Source organism: Antrostomus carolinensis, unplaced genomic scaffold (assembly GCF_000700745.2).
Source record: "Antrostomus carolinensis isolate BGI_N321 unplaced genomic scaffold, ASM70074v2 scaffold37071, whole genome shotgun sequence".
NCBI classification, from domain to species: domain Eukaryota; kingdom Metazoa; phylum Chordata; class Aves; order Caprimulgiformes; family Caprimulgidae; genus Antrostomus; species Antrostomus carolinensis.
The window spans coordinates 1-20,146 of NW_010292610.1; the positions used below are offsets into that span (position 1 = coordinate 1).

General features: G+C 38.1%; 1 protein-coding gene and 1 non-coding gene across 2 annotated transcripts; one reads left to right on the forward strand and one right to left on the reverse strand.

The window, feature by feature from the left end:
* The first annotated feature begins 3,859 nt into the window (after window positions 1–3,859).
* Window positions 3,860–13,826, forward strand: DNAJC12 (DnaJ heat shock protein family (Hsp40) member C12). Its single transcript, XM_010177040.1, has 5 exons — window positions 3,860–4,071; window positions 7,568–7,646; window positions 10,040–10,179; window positions 11,396–11,597; window positions 13,457–13,826. The coding sequence occupies exons 1-5, from the start codon at window positions 3,994–3,996 to the stop codon at window positions 13,549–13,551; spliced, it is 594 nt and encodes a 197-aa protein (XP_010175342.1). The 5' UTR covers window positions 3,860–3,993; the 3' UTR covers window positions 13,552–13,826.
* Window positions 13,827–20,050: 6,224 nt separating this feature from the next.
* On the reverse strand, window positions 20,051–20,132 carry TRNAS-UGA (transfer RNA serine (anticodon UGA)). The gene has a single exon. It is a non-coding gene; the product is annotated as a tRNA-Ser (tRNA).
* Between the last annotated feature and the right edge of the window lie 14 nt (window positions 20,133–20,146).

The following is a 20,146-nucleotide window of genomic DNA, read 5'->3' on the forward strand; positions in this document are numbered from 1 at the left end:
GGTTCTGCACCCGCAGGTTGAGCTTTCGGGGGCGGCGCTGGGCTGCGCTGCCATTGAACTCCTGGGCTACAGGAGGGTTTTTGCGGGGGCTTCAGCACACGCCGGAGCAACAGCTGTTGTAAGAATGGAGCCTGCGTTGCTCAGAGAGCATCTGTAGCATCTGAGAGACCTGATGGTAAATGGCCAGAGTTGGGGTTTGTTCTGAATTCACAAATTCATTCTTTTTCACATCAGCCTTCCCTGGTGGGATGTGCGCAGCTAGCAGCAGCAGTGACCTGTGGTTTTCCAGTCGTCTCTTCTGTTATTTAAATTGTAGAGACAATCCTTTGTGCCTGACCTCGAAGCTAGCTCGGGGACCATCACTGTATAGTAAATACGGAGGTACCACACGTGCGCTTTCTTGGACATAGTGTCTCTTTCTACCTGAAAGTTTTGTCTGGATAGAACTCGGCCACTTTCATGGGACTTCTGCCAACAGGGAATTTTGATCTAAACTTCATGGATATAAAGTCAAATATTGTTTTGTTTAATGTTACTGTGTAACATCACAAACTATTTGCAGAACAGTTTTAGTGAATTTAATACAACTGAATCCCTAAGTTTAGTGGCAAGACCAAGGTTAGACAGGTCGAATTTCTCTCCTGCAGGCCTTGATAACAACAGCTTTTAAAAAACTTTGGGTTAAAATTGTAGGTACGTGGTTTTTGGCTTCAAAAGGGATTATTTTATAGATAACTGATTTTATAGGTGGTTCATGTGTTTGGGGGAGGGGATGATTTTTTTTTATGGTTCTTTCGAGCATTAACAACCCCCCCAAAAATGTGTGTGCCATTTCTCACGCTACCTATTTCTCAAAAACAAGCTATGAAGTAATCAGATGTGAATTTTTATTATTCTGGGCAAATTTGTATACAAGCTTTTGAAGCTGAGGCAAGATTCAGATTTCTTAAAAAGCATGTGTAAGATTCTTTTGTCAACATGTAAAGGAGAGAGGTGACTTTAATATTGTTGCTTTGGTGCTTATTTATGTGAAGACTGTGTACTAAAGAAATAAATGTGTCAGTGATACAGGTGTATGACCTAAAGCTTTCTGCAAAGGTATCAGTGGGGAAATGATTCAAGGATCTTAAAGCTGACTCTAATATTGCCAGCATTTATATGTGCTAATGATGTTGCAGTAGTTACCCCTAATTCGGGAAGTCAGTTTGGTAGTGCTTAGGTCCTCTTCTATTTCTGCAACTCTGAGCACATGTGGGGACAAGGGTGGAACATGAAATCCAAAACTCAAATGAGTTATATTGTGCCTTGAGCTTCTGGAAAATGTGTACTCGGCCCTCAGGAAGCAAAACAACTAAAGGCAGTTGAGAAGAACTGGTCCTGGAAAATTCGATGTATTTTATGGGAATAAATTCAAATAGAGATTTCCAGATTTTGCTGTTTTATTTAAAGGGCCATTTATGGCTTTTACAAATCGATGGTAAACCTCCTGTTACACTGAGCCAGAACCGAGTTTTGCTTTTGTCTCTAAACAAGCAAAATTGTTGATAATGTGTTAGAAATGAATAGAAACATTTTGTTCATGGTTGGGTACAGAGAACAAATATGAGATTTCCTCACTGTCAGTACTCTTTGTACATTCTGAGCAACACATGTGTAGGCACATACGCTGTGCCATCTCCTGCACTCTGATTCTCTTTCAAAAAAAGTTTGTCCTGAAGGCAACCTTTGTATTTTTTTCTGTGTATTATATACAAGTTTTCTTGCTTTCTTTTTTTTTTGGTGATGATTTGCTCCGTGCATTGTCCCACTGAAGTCAGGAGGAACAATAAAAGACGAGTTATTACTTGGTATCAGTATTTTGTGTCCTCCACATGCAGACCTTCAGCCTCTGCTGTGGGACCCTTTGTGTCCCAAGCACTGGAAATCTCAGGACACGGGGAGGATCCGGGGGGAACAAGTGTGGTTGCTGCTGCAGTTTGGATCAAAGCCCTTGTTTATTTGGTCTGAACAGGCAAAAGCATAGATGGGACCTAGGCTTCATCAAGTAGATTCCCTGTGAACAAGCAGGTGTAAGTCTTGGGGTTTTGTCATCTGAATCCAGCTCTTGGGCCTGTAGTTCACATTGATTACTGAACAGAAATAGCCACTGAAAGCTGGAGGGAATAAGGGTTAAAGAGCCTTCCCTTTCACCTTGCGCAAATACGAAAGAAATACTTGGGCAAGAACAGTACATCAGGAGTGCTGTTGGGAAGAGGGACAGCTGTTTGTTTTTTATCCTCCCCCAGAGTACAATCTATTTAAATATTTACATGATCTCTTGCTAAAAGGCTTTTTTTTTTTCTTTCCTATACTTTTCTGGTTTATTATGAAGTTATGAATGGGAGAGAAGGAGAGATTTGTAACTGATAATTATTTTTTCTTTGTTGAAAAAGTGTATTGTTTTATTTGCTCAAAGAAATATGGTAGTAATGTTTTCTAACACATTTAAATGGTTTCACTGAGGCTTGAGCTTTGCTGTTGCATATTATCGCTTCTTTTCATGTACTTTATACATTTTATCATCCTAATAGGCTATCTAAACATACAGTAAAAATAGGAAATTTCAGACAATACAACCTGGAAGAGGAAGCGGTGGAAGACTACTATTATATATAGATAATTTCAGAAGATTAATAATAAAGATAATGAAATAAAACACTTGTAAGTGCAGGAATTATATATTCAGTGTTATAAACAGTTCTGAATGGCCGCTAGGTCCTTCACTGATGAACACACACCTGTTCTAGCCTTCTCACACCCTCGGTGTCTCGTTCTGTGTAGACTGTCCTACTAGGTCAGTGCATCCAAAATTGTGTAACTATTTGAGGGATCTATTTGTAAGTGTTAAAGAATCATCAGTGTTTAATGATATGAAACATCTTGGACTACAAAGCTCTTGCAGGGATGGGAAAAGTAAAATTAGAGCTCCTTAGGCTTCAGGGGAAAGACAAGTGGTTAGTATTACACCTAGGAAATAATCTTTTTAAATTGATAGATTGTAGGAGACACTACAGTTCAACATGTCTGTAGTCTTTGTTGGTCTGAGGCCTTAATCATTAATCACAGTTCAAAATTAAAGGTATTTCACATAAATGCAAAATGAGTTTTACAAGGATTGTGTTTTGCACACAATACAGACTTTCAAGACACAATTTGAAAGTAATTTAGCCTGAGAAAGAGTCTCTATTTAATCTGATAGTAGGCAGTAAGTATTTCATGTTGTCTTTTCACAATCTTAATGTTGTCAGACACACAACTGATATACAAGAGCTGTTTTTGAAGAGTAGTATGTATGTAACCTAGGTAGCCTTCAAAGAATAAGCATTCATCTCTCTGTTGAAGTGACTGACAGAATTCTCAGAGGCTTTGGCAAGGTTGGTGCTTCATTCTCAAAAGTTTGCAGCCCTCTAATCATTATTTTGGAAGTGATCCTTACTCTTTTCTCTAGTTACCCATATAATCCCCCTGTCAAAGACTGTGGCCAAAGTTGTGATGAAAAATTAAGCAGAAAATATATTTTAGTATATGTAGGCTCAGGTGCAGGAAAGCCTTTAAGTATGTGCCTGATTTTAAGTGGCTATATGCGTGATGGTGTGATCTAAATCTCAAATACAGCCAGATTTTAGTTAGTATCCAGGAATCTTTTCAGTCTGGAGGAGACTCTCAGTTTAATGTTGAAGTGACTTTGGCAACTACAAATCCCAGGGAGCACTGCCATTAGCAGGTTTGTGCAACCGGATTGGCATCCTGCAGGGACCAATGGCAAGCAGAGAATGCAAGAAAATTCATGTGTGTCAGCTGCCAGTATTGAAAAGCACCGGAGAGAGCTGTGGACCTGAGTGGAAATTGCCTTTTTCCCTGGGCTACATTGAAACTCCTGTGTGAGCTTTGTATTAATATTGTATTTTACACCCTCTGTGCCTCGCGTTGAAAAAGCTTGCTGGACTAGTCCAGATGGATGCAATTCTGAACTGCAGACCAGATGACTTGGAAGATTACTACAACTTGCTAGGATGCGATGAGCTGTCTACGGTAAGAGCCTTCCCCACCTCCCCCCCAGGTTAATAACATTTGGAAGGTGTTTGTCTATCCGCAGGGGGGATTTGAAGTTGTTTATCTCTACAGGCGGGACTGTCTGAAATGCATTGTGAACCTTCTGTCTTGCCAAGTTTATCTTTTAGTATTTCCCTTTGCAAAGCTCTGTTTTCTGCTATTTTCTGATCGGCGTACCAATGTTAAGGTCCTAGAATAAGGCTGATATTAAAAGTGACTTGTGAAACAAGATTGCATTATAGATACAGCCGAAATAATGGTTTATTTATTAGGTTAGTTCAGCATGTGATATGATTATGAATCATGAGCCAACTACATACATTCGACAACATCCAAATAATATTTTGGAAGATATTTCCTGTTTTAAAAGATGAAAAAAGCTACATCTATGCCACTAGTACAATGAATGTTCATAGCTGTATGTTGTTGATAATGCTATTGAGTTTCTCAGGTTTTATACACATATTTTAATTTTTAAAAAACTTTATTCCTTGGTTGGGAGGAAACCCAAAAATAATATATATTTTTCATTCATCATATTAATGGTTTTCAAATGCTGATTTTAATGATGTTCAAATACTAGTTTTACTAATGTTTTAATAACAGATACATACTTTAGGATGAGATCTAGCTAAGCAATTGTTGAATGATTTGCAGCTAAAGCAAATGTTGTTCTTCCTAAGGATGTCCATATAACATTTTTTTGATAGTCTGAGTTACTTGTATGCTAATATTTTTTTAGTCTACATGCTATATTAGCCGAGACTGAGTTCCAGTTTTGGAGAAGGGAGTTTTGATTGCTTTGCTATAATGAACGATATATTCAGTGTGGATAAAAGCTGTATTTTGCTCAGATTTAATCAGATGCTCTCATCTGTCCCCGTGGTCAAATGCTGGGAAAATACCTCTGTCTTTTCTGCCACTGAAAGCACACTAATAAGCATATCGGATGTTATAGAAGGCAACGTAAAGCTTTTCCTGAGATAACTCCTAAAAAGTCATCCCAGCAGGGGGCGGTGATGAAGCTTCTGTGTAGGCTTGTTTCGCAGATGCTGTTTCTCATTCTACCTCACACTAATTCCTTAAGGGCTTAGCAATTAATGAATAGCTCATGTACATAGGATAATGATTTTTCAACTTGCTTTAAAATGAAATTAAAAAGATGGAATAAATGCTAATGGGTTCTGAAAAATAATCTAGCCTGAAAAAGAGAGGGCTCCGTGGAGATCTTATAGTGGCCTTCCAATACCTGAAGGGGGCCTACAAGAAAGCTGGGGAAGAACTTTTCCTAAGGACAACTAATGACAAAACAAGGGGAAATGGGTTTAAACTGAAAGAGGGGAGGTTTAGATTAGATATTAGGAAGAAGTTCTTCACTGTGAGGGTGGTCAGACACTGGAACAGGTTGCCCAAGGAAGTTGTGGATGCCCCCTCCCTGGAAGTGTTTAAGGCCAGGTTGGATGAGGCTTTGAGCAACCTGGTCTAGTGGGGGGTGTCCCTGGTGATGGCAGGGGGATTGGAACTAGATGATCTTTAAGGTCCCTTCCAACCCAAACCATTCTATGATTCTATGATCTGTCAAGTATTATTTGTTAAGAGAAGCAGCAGATGTTAATAGATTATTTTTGCTGTGGGAGTAGGAACTGAGATCACAAGTTGACTGAGTACCATGATTGCCTTCCCTCAGGATGGTGCACGCAACTACTTCTAAGATATGCAAGAAATTTGAAGCATTTACAAGTGTTTTACAATCACATTACTTTGTATATGCAGTCAAGTATTTGTAGCCCCACAGGCTTCTATGCACCCTTTTTTAGGCATGTACAGCACATTCCCAGCTGCAGTGCTTTCATGTAAGGTTCTGAATATTCTGGTCTTGATCTGGCCTGGTTAAATTTGAGCACAAATAGTCTCAATTTCTGTAGTTTTCCCCTGTATTCAAGTAAACACCCACATTCATTCTTGGCCTCTTATAGAATTGAGCTCATGGACACCTAGTTCATCTTCAGAATCGAGCGGAAGAAGAGACATTTAATCTGCATTCTTCTTCCAAGAACACTGTTACTCATATATAGTGGGTATTGGATACCTTTCTTGGTAAAACATATAACTGAATATTTTATATAAATTTCCTATGTTTTCTTCATATAAACTTTTCCTTCTAATGATTTTTTTTTTTTTTTTTAAATCTGGAGACATCGGTGCTCCCCCTCTGCTGCTCTGCATACTTTAGCTTTAAAGTTCCCCTGTATATAACTAAGCTTTAGAGATGGTAGCTAGCAATATAGTAACCAGTTTCAACAAGTTCTATGTGCAATGTATATATTTTAAAGTATCTTACTGACTGGAAATGTACCACCTTCTATCTGTCCCTCTGGAAGAAGTTACTGAGAAGAGCAAAAAGTGTAGAATCATTAAAATACCACTGTAGACCACATTTTTCCCAACATATATAACAACAAAATTTGGCCAGCTAGTTGAGTGAACTGTAATTTTTATTCTAAAGAAAAAAGGTTGAGCCTTTATTTTGAAATAAGTAATTTAAACTTATATGGATATCAGAGTTTGAAGGATGAGGAATTTATATGAACAGCCTTACTAGCATGGAAAAAATAGTAGGAAAAGAACGGATATCTTAGGGCAAATTGTTGTGAAAGCTTAAGCTGTACTAGAAAGATACAAAGAAGTTTTGGCTTCTGAATTGTAATAAGAAGCAAGATACTTTGCAAATCTGGAAATCTAAGCTGATGCTTACTCCAATGATTTCCTGTATTTTGTTAACTGTCAAAATTTCTTTGTTTTTCCAGTGGCTGTAATACTTTATGGTGTTCTAAACTGTATGGGAACTTGTAATTAACTAATAATGCATGCTGATACTCTAATACTGAGTATAAATTTATACTATTCCAAGCCAGCGTTTTTACACAGAAGATTAACATGAACTGCTTGTTATCTAGCTTTATGGTATCCAAGATGTGAAAGTCATGTGGTACTGACTAAATTTCCTATGAAGAGGATATGGAGAAAGCCACCCAGTCCCACAAATTGTTCTTCAGCAATACAGAAGATCTTTGCTTCCCACAATGAGACTTCATTAAAAGTTAGAGTTGATTAAACAAAATGAAGAGCAACTCAAGTGATGCAGTTTTCCTACATGGTCAAATGCAAGGAAGGGGTTTTGCAGACATGATCTTTACATATTTTTTCTTAAAGCCAACTTGCCTTATTGGGTGATTGAGCTTCACAAAAACAAGAATAAGGATGGGTGCATGGAAAATGAAATTAAATAAGCAATGTCACTGACAGATGGTTGTTGTTATCTATTTTGCTTGTACTAAAGTTTGTAAAAATGAGAAGCAAAAAATCTTTCGGCAATCTTTCTTTGTTGTTCCTCCCAACCCCTTTCAAAAGCAAATTTGAAAATCTTTGCTGTGTCTATGTATTTACTCATTTTAAATCTTGATATTCTGTTTAGGTTGAACAAATTCTTGCAGAATTTAAGATTAAAGCCCTTGAATGTCATCCCGACAAACACCCTGGAAACCCCAAAGCAGGTATGTATTCTTCCCTGTTTAAAAAAAAAATCTATATTTTTCTTATATTAATATCACTAAAATATTACATTCAGCCTTAAAGTTTTATTAAATATTCTTTTCCCTGATATATTTTAGTTGTTATGTGTATTGAGCATATTGTCTTTAAACAGCAAGCTTTAATATTATTTTCTAACACTTGCACACTCTTAGCTGTTAGAGCAGGAAGACACTTGTTTGGTTTGTTGTTTTGTTGTTGGGGTTTTTGTTTGTTTGTTTTTTGTTGTTGTTTTTTTTTTTGTCCCCTAGGACTTTCAGGTTTTTTTCTTTCTATGGTAGAATATCTTTTAATCCAGATTTTTTTAATGGAGTGTATCCCTTTCTATGAAGTTAGCCTGCATCCATACTAAGTGGCATTCAAGTGCGATACTTGCATCAACTAGTTAATTTGCTTCCATGCACAAGCCTGTCAGGAACACATTAAATGCACTTTAGTGTCTCTTAATGTAATTTAATGACTGGAAATAAGGAGAAGCCAGCAACACATGAGTAGCCATCTGTTTGCAGAACAGCAGCTAACATTTGCATTTATGAAAACGTGCAGTTCGTCATACCTGTGACGGCAATGCAGCACCTGAGTTAATTGGAGACAATCTTACATGTTTATAACCACAAGATAGCTCTAATCAGTGCTCACTGATGTCTGATTAGTTTATATTGTTATCAGAAAGGTTGGTCTGATCATAAATATGGTCCTTACCAAAAATTTGTTGTATGATAACTAAATCTGGTTCTTTTTTTTTTTTTGTTAATGCACAAAACTTTTCCTGTGGATTCTTGCTATTAGTTTAACTATAAACTTAACACCATTGCCTACCTGCTTCTGTGAGTTTGACCTCACCCACACCCTGCCCCGAGACAGCAGAGCTGGGAGTCTTGACATGTTGAATGAGACTGGCACCCCAGGGCCTCCAGCAGAGCTCTCAGCAAGGCTTTGCTTTCCTTACTGATGTGCTCTCCTGGCCTAATATCAGAGAGCTGACAAGGGTGGAGGGGTTACAAAGTGATATAGGTGGCATTTTTCACTTTGAGATTCACTGACAAGAAACACCCTGAGATTTGATGTTTGAGAAACAATCTACTGCCTATTAACAATAACCCGATCACTAATATTTAATTTATTCTAAATGAAAGCACAAGAAACAATGAAACCAATTGAATCAACTTTCTCTGCAGAAAATTCTGGCTGTTGCAGCAGGGAGACAGGAGACTGTTCCAGTGCATGGTCCCATTCTGTCTGCATCACCCCCTACCCTTCCAAATTAATTGAAACTAAGTAACTCAAAAATAGGAGGCCAAGTGCCAAATGTTGGAGCAGCTTTGTTTGTCAAGAAGAAATATTTTATGCTCCATTTACCTGAACATGCTGTATTTACTTTAAATGTCTTTTTACAGTACTGGTGAAAGTTTACTTTATGATTTTTTTATTAATTACATCAGCTTAAAGCTCAATAAAGACTTAATTAAAGTAGACTTTTTATTTGCTGAAAACTAGTGACGCTAGAAAAAGGAAACGTAATAGAGCTGCCCCCTCAGCCTGTTGTCTGTTGCTTGATTTATTGTTATCAATTTTGATTAATGTTTGGGCTTAGCATATTTCAAAAGAGATCTCTCAAATTTGTAAAGTGGAATAAATGAATAATAATAATAGATCACTGTAACATAGGTGACTCATAGATAAAATCTAAATCTTTATAACCATTCTACAAATAGTAACATGCAGCTTCATCCTTAGTAACCACTTAATGAAAAATTATGCTGTAGGGGAAAAATAAAAGCTCTCATTCATGCAGTCTGGTATTTAAGATAACATTTTTGTGTATGTAGAAAACACAGCTAATGAAATGCACAAGTTAGTTAATTTGAACTGTATTTACATTCCTCTTCTTGCTTGTCAGTTTTTTGCCCACTCATGGTTTCTTGGTGTTGTGCTTTGCTGTGACTTCCTTGTTGCTGTGGATGTGTGTGCCCCTTCTAAGCATTATCATTCCAGTTTAATTTCCCTTTTTAAGGTTGTCTGTAGAGGGTGACTTGTGCCTTTTGCCTGCTGCACCCTGTAAGTTTCTCTAAACTTAAGTTTAGAAGATTTGCAACCAGTAGACAAATGAGCATTTTAGTCCTCACTTGAGAAGGATGTCAGTTGTCCAGTGAGGGTGCTCTGATCCTAAAGCCAGCTAAAACTGCAAAGCTGTAAGCACAACAACCACATACCTTTGCCACTCAGCTCTCCTTCTGTCTCCTCTACCCTGTTTGCTCTAAGCTATTGTTGGCAGCTCCCCTTTCACTTCTGAATTAATTTATTTGAAAAAAAAAAAAAAATTCTGGATTTAGTATCTTTTTGGTTTGTGTTCTAGTGGAGAATTTCCAGAAGCTGCAGCAAGCTAAGGAGATTCTTACTAATGAAGAGAGTCGAGCGCGTTATGATTACTGGCGACGAAGCAAAATTACCATTCCATTCCAGCAGTGGGAGGCCCTGAGCAATTCTGTGAAAACGGTTGGTGTTCGGTGCCTAAGTTTGGGCCTTCAGGAGAAGGGGCACATAGGGCTGGTCCAGAGAAAATGTTGCAGTCACTGAGGGGATGAGTTACGACACTTCTGCTGCAGTGCTGCGTTTGGGGGATAGGAATAGGGCAGAATGATTCCTGCAGTAAGGAAGATTAGAAAATTCAGGAAAAATTGGAAGGCTGTGGAAGGCTATTCACAGAAGGGTTTTGGGCTAGTAGTTTTAGAGTAAATTTATAAAGTTGCTGCTGTTATGTGTATTACATGAAGTTATAAGTAACTTAAGGGCTATTTTCAAATGCTTCAATACACTTTGCTTTTGTAGGAACCTTTTTTTTTATTTTCTAAGCTAAGACCTTTGTATAATATATTCTCCTTTTGGCACATTGGTTGTGAGATAGGTTTTCATGCTATCTGATTAAAGAAAGAGCTTATTGAAAAATCTCGAAGGTAGGTTCCTTGGAGCCCTGGGCTTCACACAGATCTTTGGAGGGGCTCTGTTAGGCTAGTGGGGTGATTTGTGACAGAGAGATGTTCTGAAGGTTGTTTTCCCTCCTAAGTTTGCTAGTGAGATAATTTGCTAGCGTGTTCCTACTAGATCCTAATTCCATAATGTTTGATTTTTTTTTTTTTTCCTTATTAGGGTGAATGATAGCTACAAGTCTACATGGTCATATTTTAAGGCAGGTGAATACATGTTTCCCTTGCCAATTCTGCCCGCCTCAATTCTGCTTCTGACAGAAGTCTGAGAGCCTCTTCAACTAAGGCCTGAGCTTAAATGTTTGCTGGAAGTATCCCATTAAGCTTAGCTCAGTTCCAAACAGAAGTCATTCCACAGACTTTAATAGTAAAGCTTTCCAGATCGTCTTGTTTTCAAAGGGCAGCTTGAATTAAGATAGCTTTGATAAAGGACATTTTTCTAAGTCACTCAAGCCTTCTTAAAAAAGTATCAGAAGTCATGACAGAAGAAACTGGACAAAAGACCCTTAGAATTGTTGGATGCATTTGTACATTTGGTTCTTCACACCCACCTGACATAAACTGTCCTTTCAAATGCTCTTTGCAATATGTAATCTATTGACATGCAAGCTTCTCTCTAATATGTGCTTTGTTTAACCATTGATTACAACAATATAAGAAAGAAAAGAGAAGTTTTCTTTTAAGGCATAGGAATGAATTCTTTATTTGTTATTTTTGCATTTCTTTAGTCAATGCACTGGGCTGTCCAAAGTAAGAAGGACCAAATGCTGGAAGCTCCTGATTTGAATAATAGCAACAACATAACTAATGAGATTTGGACCCAACAGACTGAGAACAATGAAGATGGATTGTCAGATGGGAACAGGGAGCAAGATGATGTTGCAATTCCTGATGTGAAACCACAGTCTTCAAAGAATCCGGACTCCCCAAGTAAGTGAAACCAGCAGTTACAGAAAGTTGCAGTATCCAGGGATTGGCCTGAAATGGAGGCCATGACTAAAAAGTCATGAGAAACTCTTCTCCAGAATAATATGTTTAACTGGTAGCTTATTTAATGTGGTTTTGGGTTCGGGTTTTGTCTTGGTTTTTATGTTTTTTATTATTTATTTAGTTTTGAAGCTTTCAGACCTTTCTTTCTCCCTACCCCATGCTTGCTTGCTTGTTTGCTAGTAAAACCAAAAACTGAAGAAGAAAAAACAATTCTTCTTAAACCAAAATGGAAAGTTCAGTTTTGCCGATATATCAACATTTTTCAAAAAGGCAATTATTTTCAGTGATTTTTAAAAAAATATCTTTAAAAACTGTTAAATAGAACATCTAGGCATTATGTTCTTTCTTTTTAAAAACTAGCATTCAGTACTTATGCACAGTTTCCATCTGATGTGTTAATGAGGACTTAAAAATTGAGATTTGAAGGGTATTTGAACAGGTTTTTTAAAAAACTAGTGTATGCACCAGAATAAATGTGTATTACAAAAGCTGTCATCTGGCCAGTTAGTATTTCTTGTCTGTTGTTTGGGTTAGCAAGCCTGAATCAAAGTTTACTTACCACAATGGCTATCCACTGTTCTGCTTGATCCTTCAGGAATTTCATAATCTTAGGTTTAGGTTATCAGAGAACTATTATTAAACAAAAATCCTATAATTTCTTCCCAGCTTGATCAAACAGGAAATTAAGTTGAATTGTTAGGGTAGCAAAGCCAAATTTAATCACAAGCATTTGTGGAATACAGAAAATAGATAAGAAAATTCTATAAACAAATGTATGTGAGGCAGAACTGAAAATTTGAGTTTTAAAAATGATGCTCTATAACATTATACTATTTGCTATTTTTTGCTAATTAAATCATCACTGTATCCTTTGTAGAATAGTAAAATTTAAAAGTAAAGAAAACAGCATCTTGTTCCTTGTAATGGTGAGCTTTTCTTGCAGGAATCTTCTTTCTCATAACTTTTGAAGTTCTAATTTAATTTCCATAGATTTGAATGGGAAAAAACATCAAACCCATCAAATGCCTACTTACTTTATCAAGTGGGCATATATTTATATTAATAAATGTCAATATTAGAATATACTTATTTTTCAGGGCCTATACGTACTTCAGTGTTTATACTTGATGTTAGGACATTAATAATGTTTTTGTTTTGGTCCAGGAAAATTTTGTATATTGGATTCCACTTTTAAACTGGGATATTTTCAGTTGCTGTCTGCTGGTCTGTAAGAATTATGGACTAAAACTCCACAAAGCTATTTCAGCCTGAATAAGAGATTTTAATATGAAGTAATAGGTTTCAGCTTCCTGATACAGGAAGATCATATTTTTTAGTATTAACAGCTCATAGATAATAAAAACATGGTGCAGGGTCTGAAAAACTCCTTTGCTCCGTTGTACGTGGAAAGGCCCATCTGTGCCTTCCTTCCCTCCACACTGCTGCCTTTCACATACTTTGAGATTTATCATGTTACCCTCTATCTCTCCTTCTTCACATTAAGAAAATGCAATTTATTCAGTTTTTCCTTTTAAGTCCTATTTTCTGGACTGCCATAATTCTTTCTGTTCTCCTTTGGATTCTTCTCAAATGATATATATCTTGAAGTTTGGCGTTTGCTTGAATTCTTGGTCGAATTATGCCAGGGATACAGAGGTTGTCCCTGCTAGTCGAGAGCACTGGAAGTGACCAATTTTTTATTTACTTTTTTGGGGGAAGATGATCAAGTATTATTTCAGACAACTTAGTTTTATACATGTTTATAATTATTTACTCACTTTTCTCTTTTTTTTTCTCAGGATTTTCAGAGGCAAATTACTGGCACTTGCGTTTCCGCTGGTCAGGGGATGCTCCATCAGAGCTTCTGAGGAAATTCAGAAACTATGAGATCTAAAATGCAAAATACACAAGAGCATGAGATCATCTGTTCAACAGTTCAGTATTTTTTTGTCAGCAGTTATAAGTTATTTGTATTTTGTATTCATTCATTGTGATGTGAATGTTGTTTGAATACATGTCTTAATATTGATTTGTTAACACATATGCTGTGAGCATTACATGGAGGTATAGGTGGAGGCATTTTTGTTTAATAAGCAAACTTTTAATAAACAAAGCTCTTTTCAGTATTAACAAAGCGATTTTGTGAAGTTATCTAACATCTTATGTTCTCTTGTATTCTTATATATTGTCTCTTGTATTCTTAAATACTGTGTAGTGAATAATATTTTTCTCAATACTGTGATGTTATAAAGAATGTACTCTTGGTAGAACCAAACATCAGTGTTAGACTCCAGCATATCATCCTATTCAGTGATGATCTTCCAAATGACAATGAAATTGAAAAAAACCTGTGCTTATTTCTAAACTATGTACTCTGGTTCACTTCTCCATGCACTGTACTTACTGTAGCGGTTTATAATGCACTCATGCACAATACTATTACAAACCTAACTTGTTGGAGAATTGTGATCTTACAATATAGATAAGAACCTTATTATCCAAGAAGGTCACTGTGATAGATCAAGCACTCTTAAAAATCACTTGCTTTCTATCTTAACAAGTACACTTTTTGCACCAGCTATTTATTTTGGAAGGCAGTTCTAGAACTTCACTTCTCTAGTTAGGAACTTTCTTCTTAAGATTTATTGGTGGACAACTGATACCCCTTGTGTGTGTGCCAGAATTGTCCTGTGGCTTAATAGTAGTTTCCCTCCCTGCTCTGGCCTGGTAGATGGGGTCTTATCGGGGTTTTGTATGGTGAGTAATGAAGAATCAGGCCAGTCAGCATTAATGTGTACAAAATCTCATAAGAATGTTTTTTGATATTTTGGCAACTTTGAAATTCAACATTGTGTTTATTTTGTACTTGCTTTCTTCTTTGTTAATATGAGTAATATGTCAGGTATTGACATTATGGTTTTTGTGTGGGCAAGTAATTCTATCAGCAACAAATAAAACTGCGTGCGTATAGAAGGAGGTTGTTTTCTTTTTTTTAATTGAAAACCCCTACCCACCACAGAGATGTCTTTTGAATTTCTTGTTATTTGTCCCCTCAGTGGATAAAGGCTTAAGGGAGTCCACTTGTGAATCCTGGGCACCTCCATGGGAAGTCTAATCTGAAAACTAGTCCTCTCCCAACATGGGGACAATATTATGAAGTCTGTCTCCCTGGAGTGACATGTTTGACTCTCCTGTGCAGGGATGTGATGTGCTGACTGACCTACTGTGCTTCTCCTGCTTGGTGCCTACTTCCTATAAATTGTAACACAAGTGCCTGCCAATGAACCCCTGATAATATGTATATCTTATTATCCTCGTTAGTGTATTTATTCTGGTGACAGATTTCTTTACAGGGGCTGATACCCATATTAATACTTGTGTTTGTAACAGTTTGTAAAAGCTCCAAGTACAGGTTTTCTGCTCATACAGCTGTGTTGATCCTATATTTGATGGCATCAGTATCAATAGCTATTTTTACAGCACATCATTTTACTAATCCAATTTTTTTTTCTATGTGACATGCTTTTCCCTTGCATATTTTGCAGCTGAAAACGTTACAGAGATGAGATTAATAGTTCTCCGTAATACCTGCTAAATGTAATTACATATTTCCTTCTAGTGCATATACTGCTTTCCTTTACATAAAGGTACTTGCTCAAGACTTTCAATCCATTTTACCGGGGAGTGACTGTAAAGAATGTCAAACAGACAGAATTTAACTTCTGTGCAAAGTGGGAATAGCTGCAAGAGGACAGTTGTGAAGGTGGGGAACAACCACAACAGCCCTAGATGCTATATATTAGAATTAGAGTGTGTGAATTTCAAGTTAGGGGAGAGGGCAGCTACCTGCAAGGCATGGTAAGGGTCTTATTTTCTTCTTTAGTGCTTGCTGTGAGTTGTTTAGGTAGCTGACAAGGGGTCCTGAACCTTCTGGGTATCTGAGGGGTCTGGCTTGGTGTGTGCTTCCACTACATGGTGATTGAGCTTTGCCACACCTGAGTGCTTTGTTAGCTATAGTCCTAAATGACTTGGCATGAAAATAAACAGACCTGCAGAGTGAGCCTAGGTCCTCTGGAGTTTAGTCAAAAGTCTTGATTAAACTTGGCCATTACTGGACTTGTGAGGACTGATGAGATTTCAGCTGGAAGTTATAAAATAGCAGATGGGGGTGCAGGTTGATGATGATAACAGAATACAGAGAATAGGATATGTTGTTTAATACCATGTTTCTAGGTCTCTGAACCTGTATCAACCAGTTTTGTAATATCAGAAATTAGGCAACTATGTAGCCAGCTGCTTACAGTGAAACTGAACAGCTCTGTGGGTTCTTGAATTATATAAAAATAATATAGCTTTAATTACTGCTGTCGTACTTGTTCTTGTGCAAATGCTGAATATGTAAGATTGATAATGTTCTAGTTCTTCACAAACTTTTTGTTTGCCAGTATTTGCCAAGTTGTTTTGCCAACATTTCCCAAGTGGCAATGTAAGAGTTAAAGATTTGGTGATGAATACAGACAGTATATGACTTCAAATCTCAGGCTGAGTAATGCTGAATGATAGGTGAGGTTGTTTCCTGAATGCTTGTTTTCCTCTTTGAACGGGGGTTGGTGGGGAAGAAAAAGGCAGTTTATATGTTCTGTAATAGATGCATGTATCCTGATGATTAAAACAGATACTGGATGGCTTTAATTTCCTGAGCATAAACATTGTTATCTTACACTTTCATACCCTGAAATGAGAAACTGGACTGCTGGGAAAGTAAGCAGTGAAGCTGTTGATGAAATTGCACAGCAAAAGATAAAGCAACTCAATAAGTTGTTAGCCTCTGTCACTGTCAGATGGGTGATATTTATCAGTTAGTTTCTGCTGGGTATTTTTATTGCAGCCCAGTGTACGTGCTGTTGCTGCTGTTATAAGAGTTGCAAAGCCTCCCCCCATGGTAAGCACTGCCTATGTTTGTTCTTTCACCTTCACTATATCGGTCTCTTCTCCCTCCCATGTTAATAAAGATGAGGCTCTTCACATGCTCTGTTTCTCCCAGCTTTGAAAGGCTTCTGTCTGAGTCATTACAGTGCTGCACAATGGAGACTGGGAACTTTCATAAGATTTAGGTCTTTGATGGGTATCATAGCCTATCACAGGTGATGGATGCTGGAGAAAAATATTTTTTTTTCCTCTCTATTCCACCTTCACAGTGATTTGCTCTTGCTCCCTTGTTTTGCTGGGGCAGTGAAGGATACGGGCTACTTCTAGAAAATGCTATTTCCTGCCAGTGTTCAGAAGGTTTCCAGTCTTGATGTGCCATGTGGTTCTCGCTGCTTTGGACAAAATGATTTTCTTGCTGCTTTGTCAAAACTGCCTCTCTGAAAATATCAAAGGACTCTTGGCACCAAAGGCTGACAGCTCTTCTAAGGAGATGTAGTTTGACTCTCAGGCATCAGTCCTTGCAGAAACTAGACTTATTTTGTCAGGATTGTCAGAGCTGGTCCTTTACTAGTGGTTAATTTCCACAGGGCCCCCAAATTTCTGCTGGGTAGAGGATTATCAGCTCCTCCTCTTTCTCATAAACAACTTTGTGTGAATAATATTAATGGGATGGGATAGGGAGGCAGGAGAATGAGAAGAAAGTTCCAGAGGAGTAAGAGGCTGTTCCAGCTGGTTAGACCTGGGTGCCTTTGGTGCTTTCTGCTGCTTGTGATCCTCATTTTCAAAGGATCTGAGTCTTCCCCAGGATTCCTATGTCCATCCTTGGCTTGCCACTGCCAAAGGACCAGGCTGCTTGCTTCAGTGTGGATAGCTGATGACAAAAATCTCTTTGTTTAGCTGGCTGGAGGCACCTTGATCCCTGAAGGTACTGTGCAGTGAGCCTGAGCCAGTTTTGGGGAGGAAAATGGCACCACCTGGCAGAGATATGGAGCAGGCCCATGTTGAGTCCATATGTATCTTTTGGGGTCTGGACTCCAGCACCAGATTCCTTACTGCCTTGTTCTTTCTCACACTTATAGCTGATGTTTACAAACGGAAGCAGATCAGAACAGTAGCGCTTTACCTCTTTGCTACAAAATGGACATGAAAAGTGGTAAGAGTTGAGAAGAGAGCGCTGAACCCAGAACACTAGTGCTGCTAATGTATATATAGCTTTAGTAGGCTGTTTGGCAGTTCTTACTTATTTTCTCATGTAATTATAAAAAAACCAACAAAAAAATCCCAACAAAAATAACTGCAATTAAAACCATATGGCTCTTCCTCTTGCCTTGATGGGAACATTTTCATAAATCTTGCTGAAGGGTGAGGGTGGGAAATAACTTGGGTGTTTGCTGCTGCTCTTTTATTTTTCAACAGCAAATTTTAGGGAAAAATCAGTTTCAAGGAGAAAAGGTTTGCCAAATGCAAATACTTCCTTATATTTGTTGCTTTTCTGACAGACTGGCCTCTTATTTTTCAATATAAAATTTAAAATAACCATGTCTTTTGTGTCGGTCATTTGACATTTCCATCCCCAGCAAGGTCCCAGTGAAAAGGACATCTTGAAGTTGCAAACTTCCTAATAAATATTTATTGGGTTGGTGCTTTGTCTTCAGATCTATTGAAGCAATGAAACATGTCTTTTGTAAATAAGACAAAGTGGCCAGTAAAAAAACCTGGTAACTTCTTCAGTGGTGCAATGGAAAAGAAGGACTTAGTGCAAAGCTTGCCCACTGTGTTTAGTATCTTGACTCTTTTAATACTCTCTTTTTATTAATTTGGAAGGCTACCCAAAACAGCATTAAACAAAATAGAATTTCTCTCAATCTGTTCCAGATTACCAGGGGGTGTGGGATCTTCAAGTTATAAAAAAATAAAAAGGAGTTTAAATTCCTGACTGATTGAAGAAAATCAAGCCTTAGAAGCAGAAAATAAGTTCTATTTTGATTTTTTTCTTTGTTATACGAAATGTGCACACTCATTGAAGACTTTGGTATTTTGTGGTGTTGTACTGTGCTAAGCACACAATTTCAAGATGATGTTAGAATACAAATATGCCAAGGTGAAAGTAGCACATGTAGTGCACCTTAGCAAAGGATGCTTAAGTTGGTACTCTTGAATTTAAAAACTATCTCTTCTGCAATATAAGATGTCTGATTCCAATATCCCTTGGTACATACCTTCACATGTGAGAACTTAAGGGAAATGCCTAATGTTATGGTCACATATTATACAGTACCACTGTCAGTTATTTACCAGTATGTTATGTGCCCTAACAGAAACAAACACCCAAACCTGAAATCCCTGGAAGCCTTGTTAGGGAGCACTTTGAAATGTTCATTATGCTGCCGGCTTAAACAATTGTTTGTTTGTCCCCTCTTTCTTTTATTTTGTTCTGAGCAGGGATATTTCAATGTTTCCTCTTCTTCCCTTGCCTCCATGTTCTGATTAAATTAAGTTGCACTAATAAAACATGATGCTAGAAAGAACGGGTTTGCATGTGTGTTTGTGTTGGGTTTTTGTCTTTCCTTTAAGAGATGTAGGAGTGAAAAGTGGTTGTTCCTACTCTAGCCTATTTTGGCCTCTGTGGAAATGACCTTTTTTTAATTTCCAGCCTTCTCTTACCTGACTTGGCAAATTTTTAATCTCTTCACTAATGCTAGGGTCACACATAGGAGGAGACTGACGCATTTGAATGGTGAAAGGCCAGTTTAAACCAGTCAGAAGGAGGTGATGTGTGTATCTGTGTGTGCCTGCAGGGGGAAGTGCCTTGTTCGTATGTTTTTCCTGGTTATCGGTTGCATAATAACTTCTGAGGGTTTTTTTTCCCCCTCATTGCCAGATTGTGTGTGTGCGCTTTTCATGCCTTGCCCCTTGCTGCAGGTCTAGTGGTAATCAGACCAGCTTCCTTCATGAAAGGGAAGGTTTGATGGAGCAAATGCATTTGATATAGAGCAGCCTGCTGCTGGCAAAATAAAATTTTGTGCCAGCTGTAGGACACAAGTGCAGGGCAGCAGCCCTTTGGGCAAATCAGGACACTGTCTATGTGTACTGCATTGGGTTAATCCTGAGCTTTGCGCTTGGACAGTACCCGCCCTGTCTACAGAGGAGGAGCTATGGAAAGAACACTGACACCACCGTGCCCTTCTCCCACCTCCACCAAGCGCCGTTTATCCCAAGTGTTTTAGATGCAACACTGGAAGCTCACGCTGGGACCCTTTGCGGCTTTGGTACTACTTCTGTTTCTTGACAGAAGCAGGGGAGGAATGCGTAGGCACGGCCTAACGAGTTGCAATAGGATAAATACTAAATAGTCCCTCTTGTTGCTGCAGAGGCACGCTCAACAGTGAGAGGAGCTGTGAGCAGTAGAACCTGCACCTGTAGGAGAGGCACAAAAAAAAACCCAAAAGTGACCCCCACTGGGCCGCAGCGAGCAGGGTTCGAACCTGCGCGGGGAGACCCCATTGGATTTCAAGTCCAACGCCTTAACCACTCGGCCATCGCTGCCGCTGGTGGAGCTC

Excerpts from the sequence above, each read along its gene's own strand:
- DNAJC12 (XM_010177040.1), top strand. The coding sequence starts at position 3,994 with ATGGATGCAATTCTGAACTGCAGACCAGATGACTTGGAAGATTACTAC. Across the intron at positions 7,647-10,039 it reads CCCTGGAAACCCCAAAGCAG|TGGAGAATTTCCAGAAGCTG; the intron begins GTATGTATTCTT and ends TTTGTGTTCTAG. Across the intron at positions 10,180-11,395 it reads TGAGCAATTCTGTGAAAACG|TCAATGCACTGGGCTGTCCA; the intron begins GTTGGTGTTCGG and ends GCATTTCTTTAG.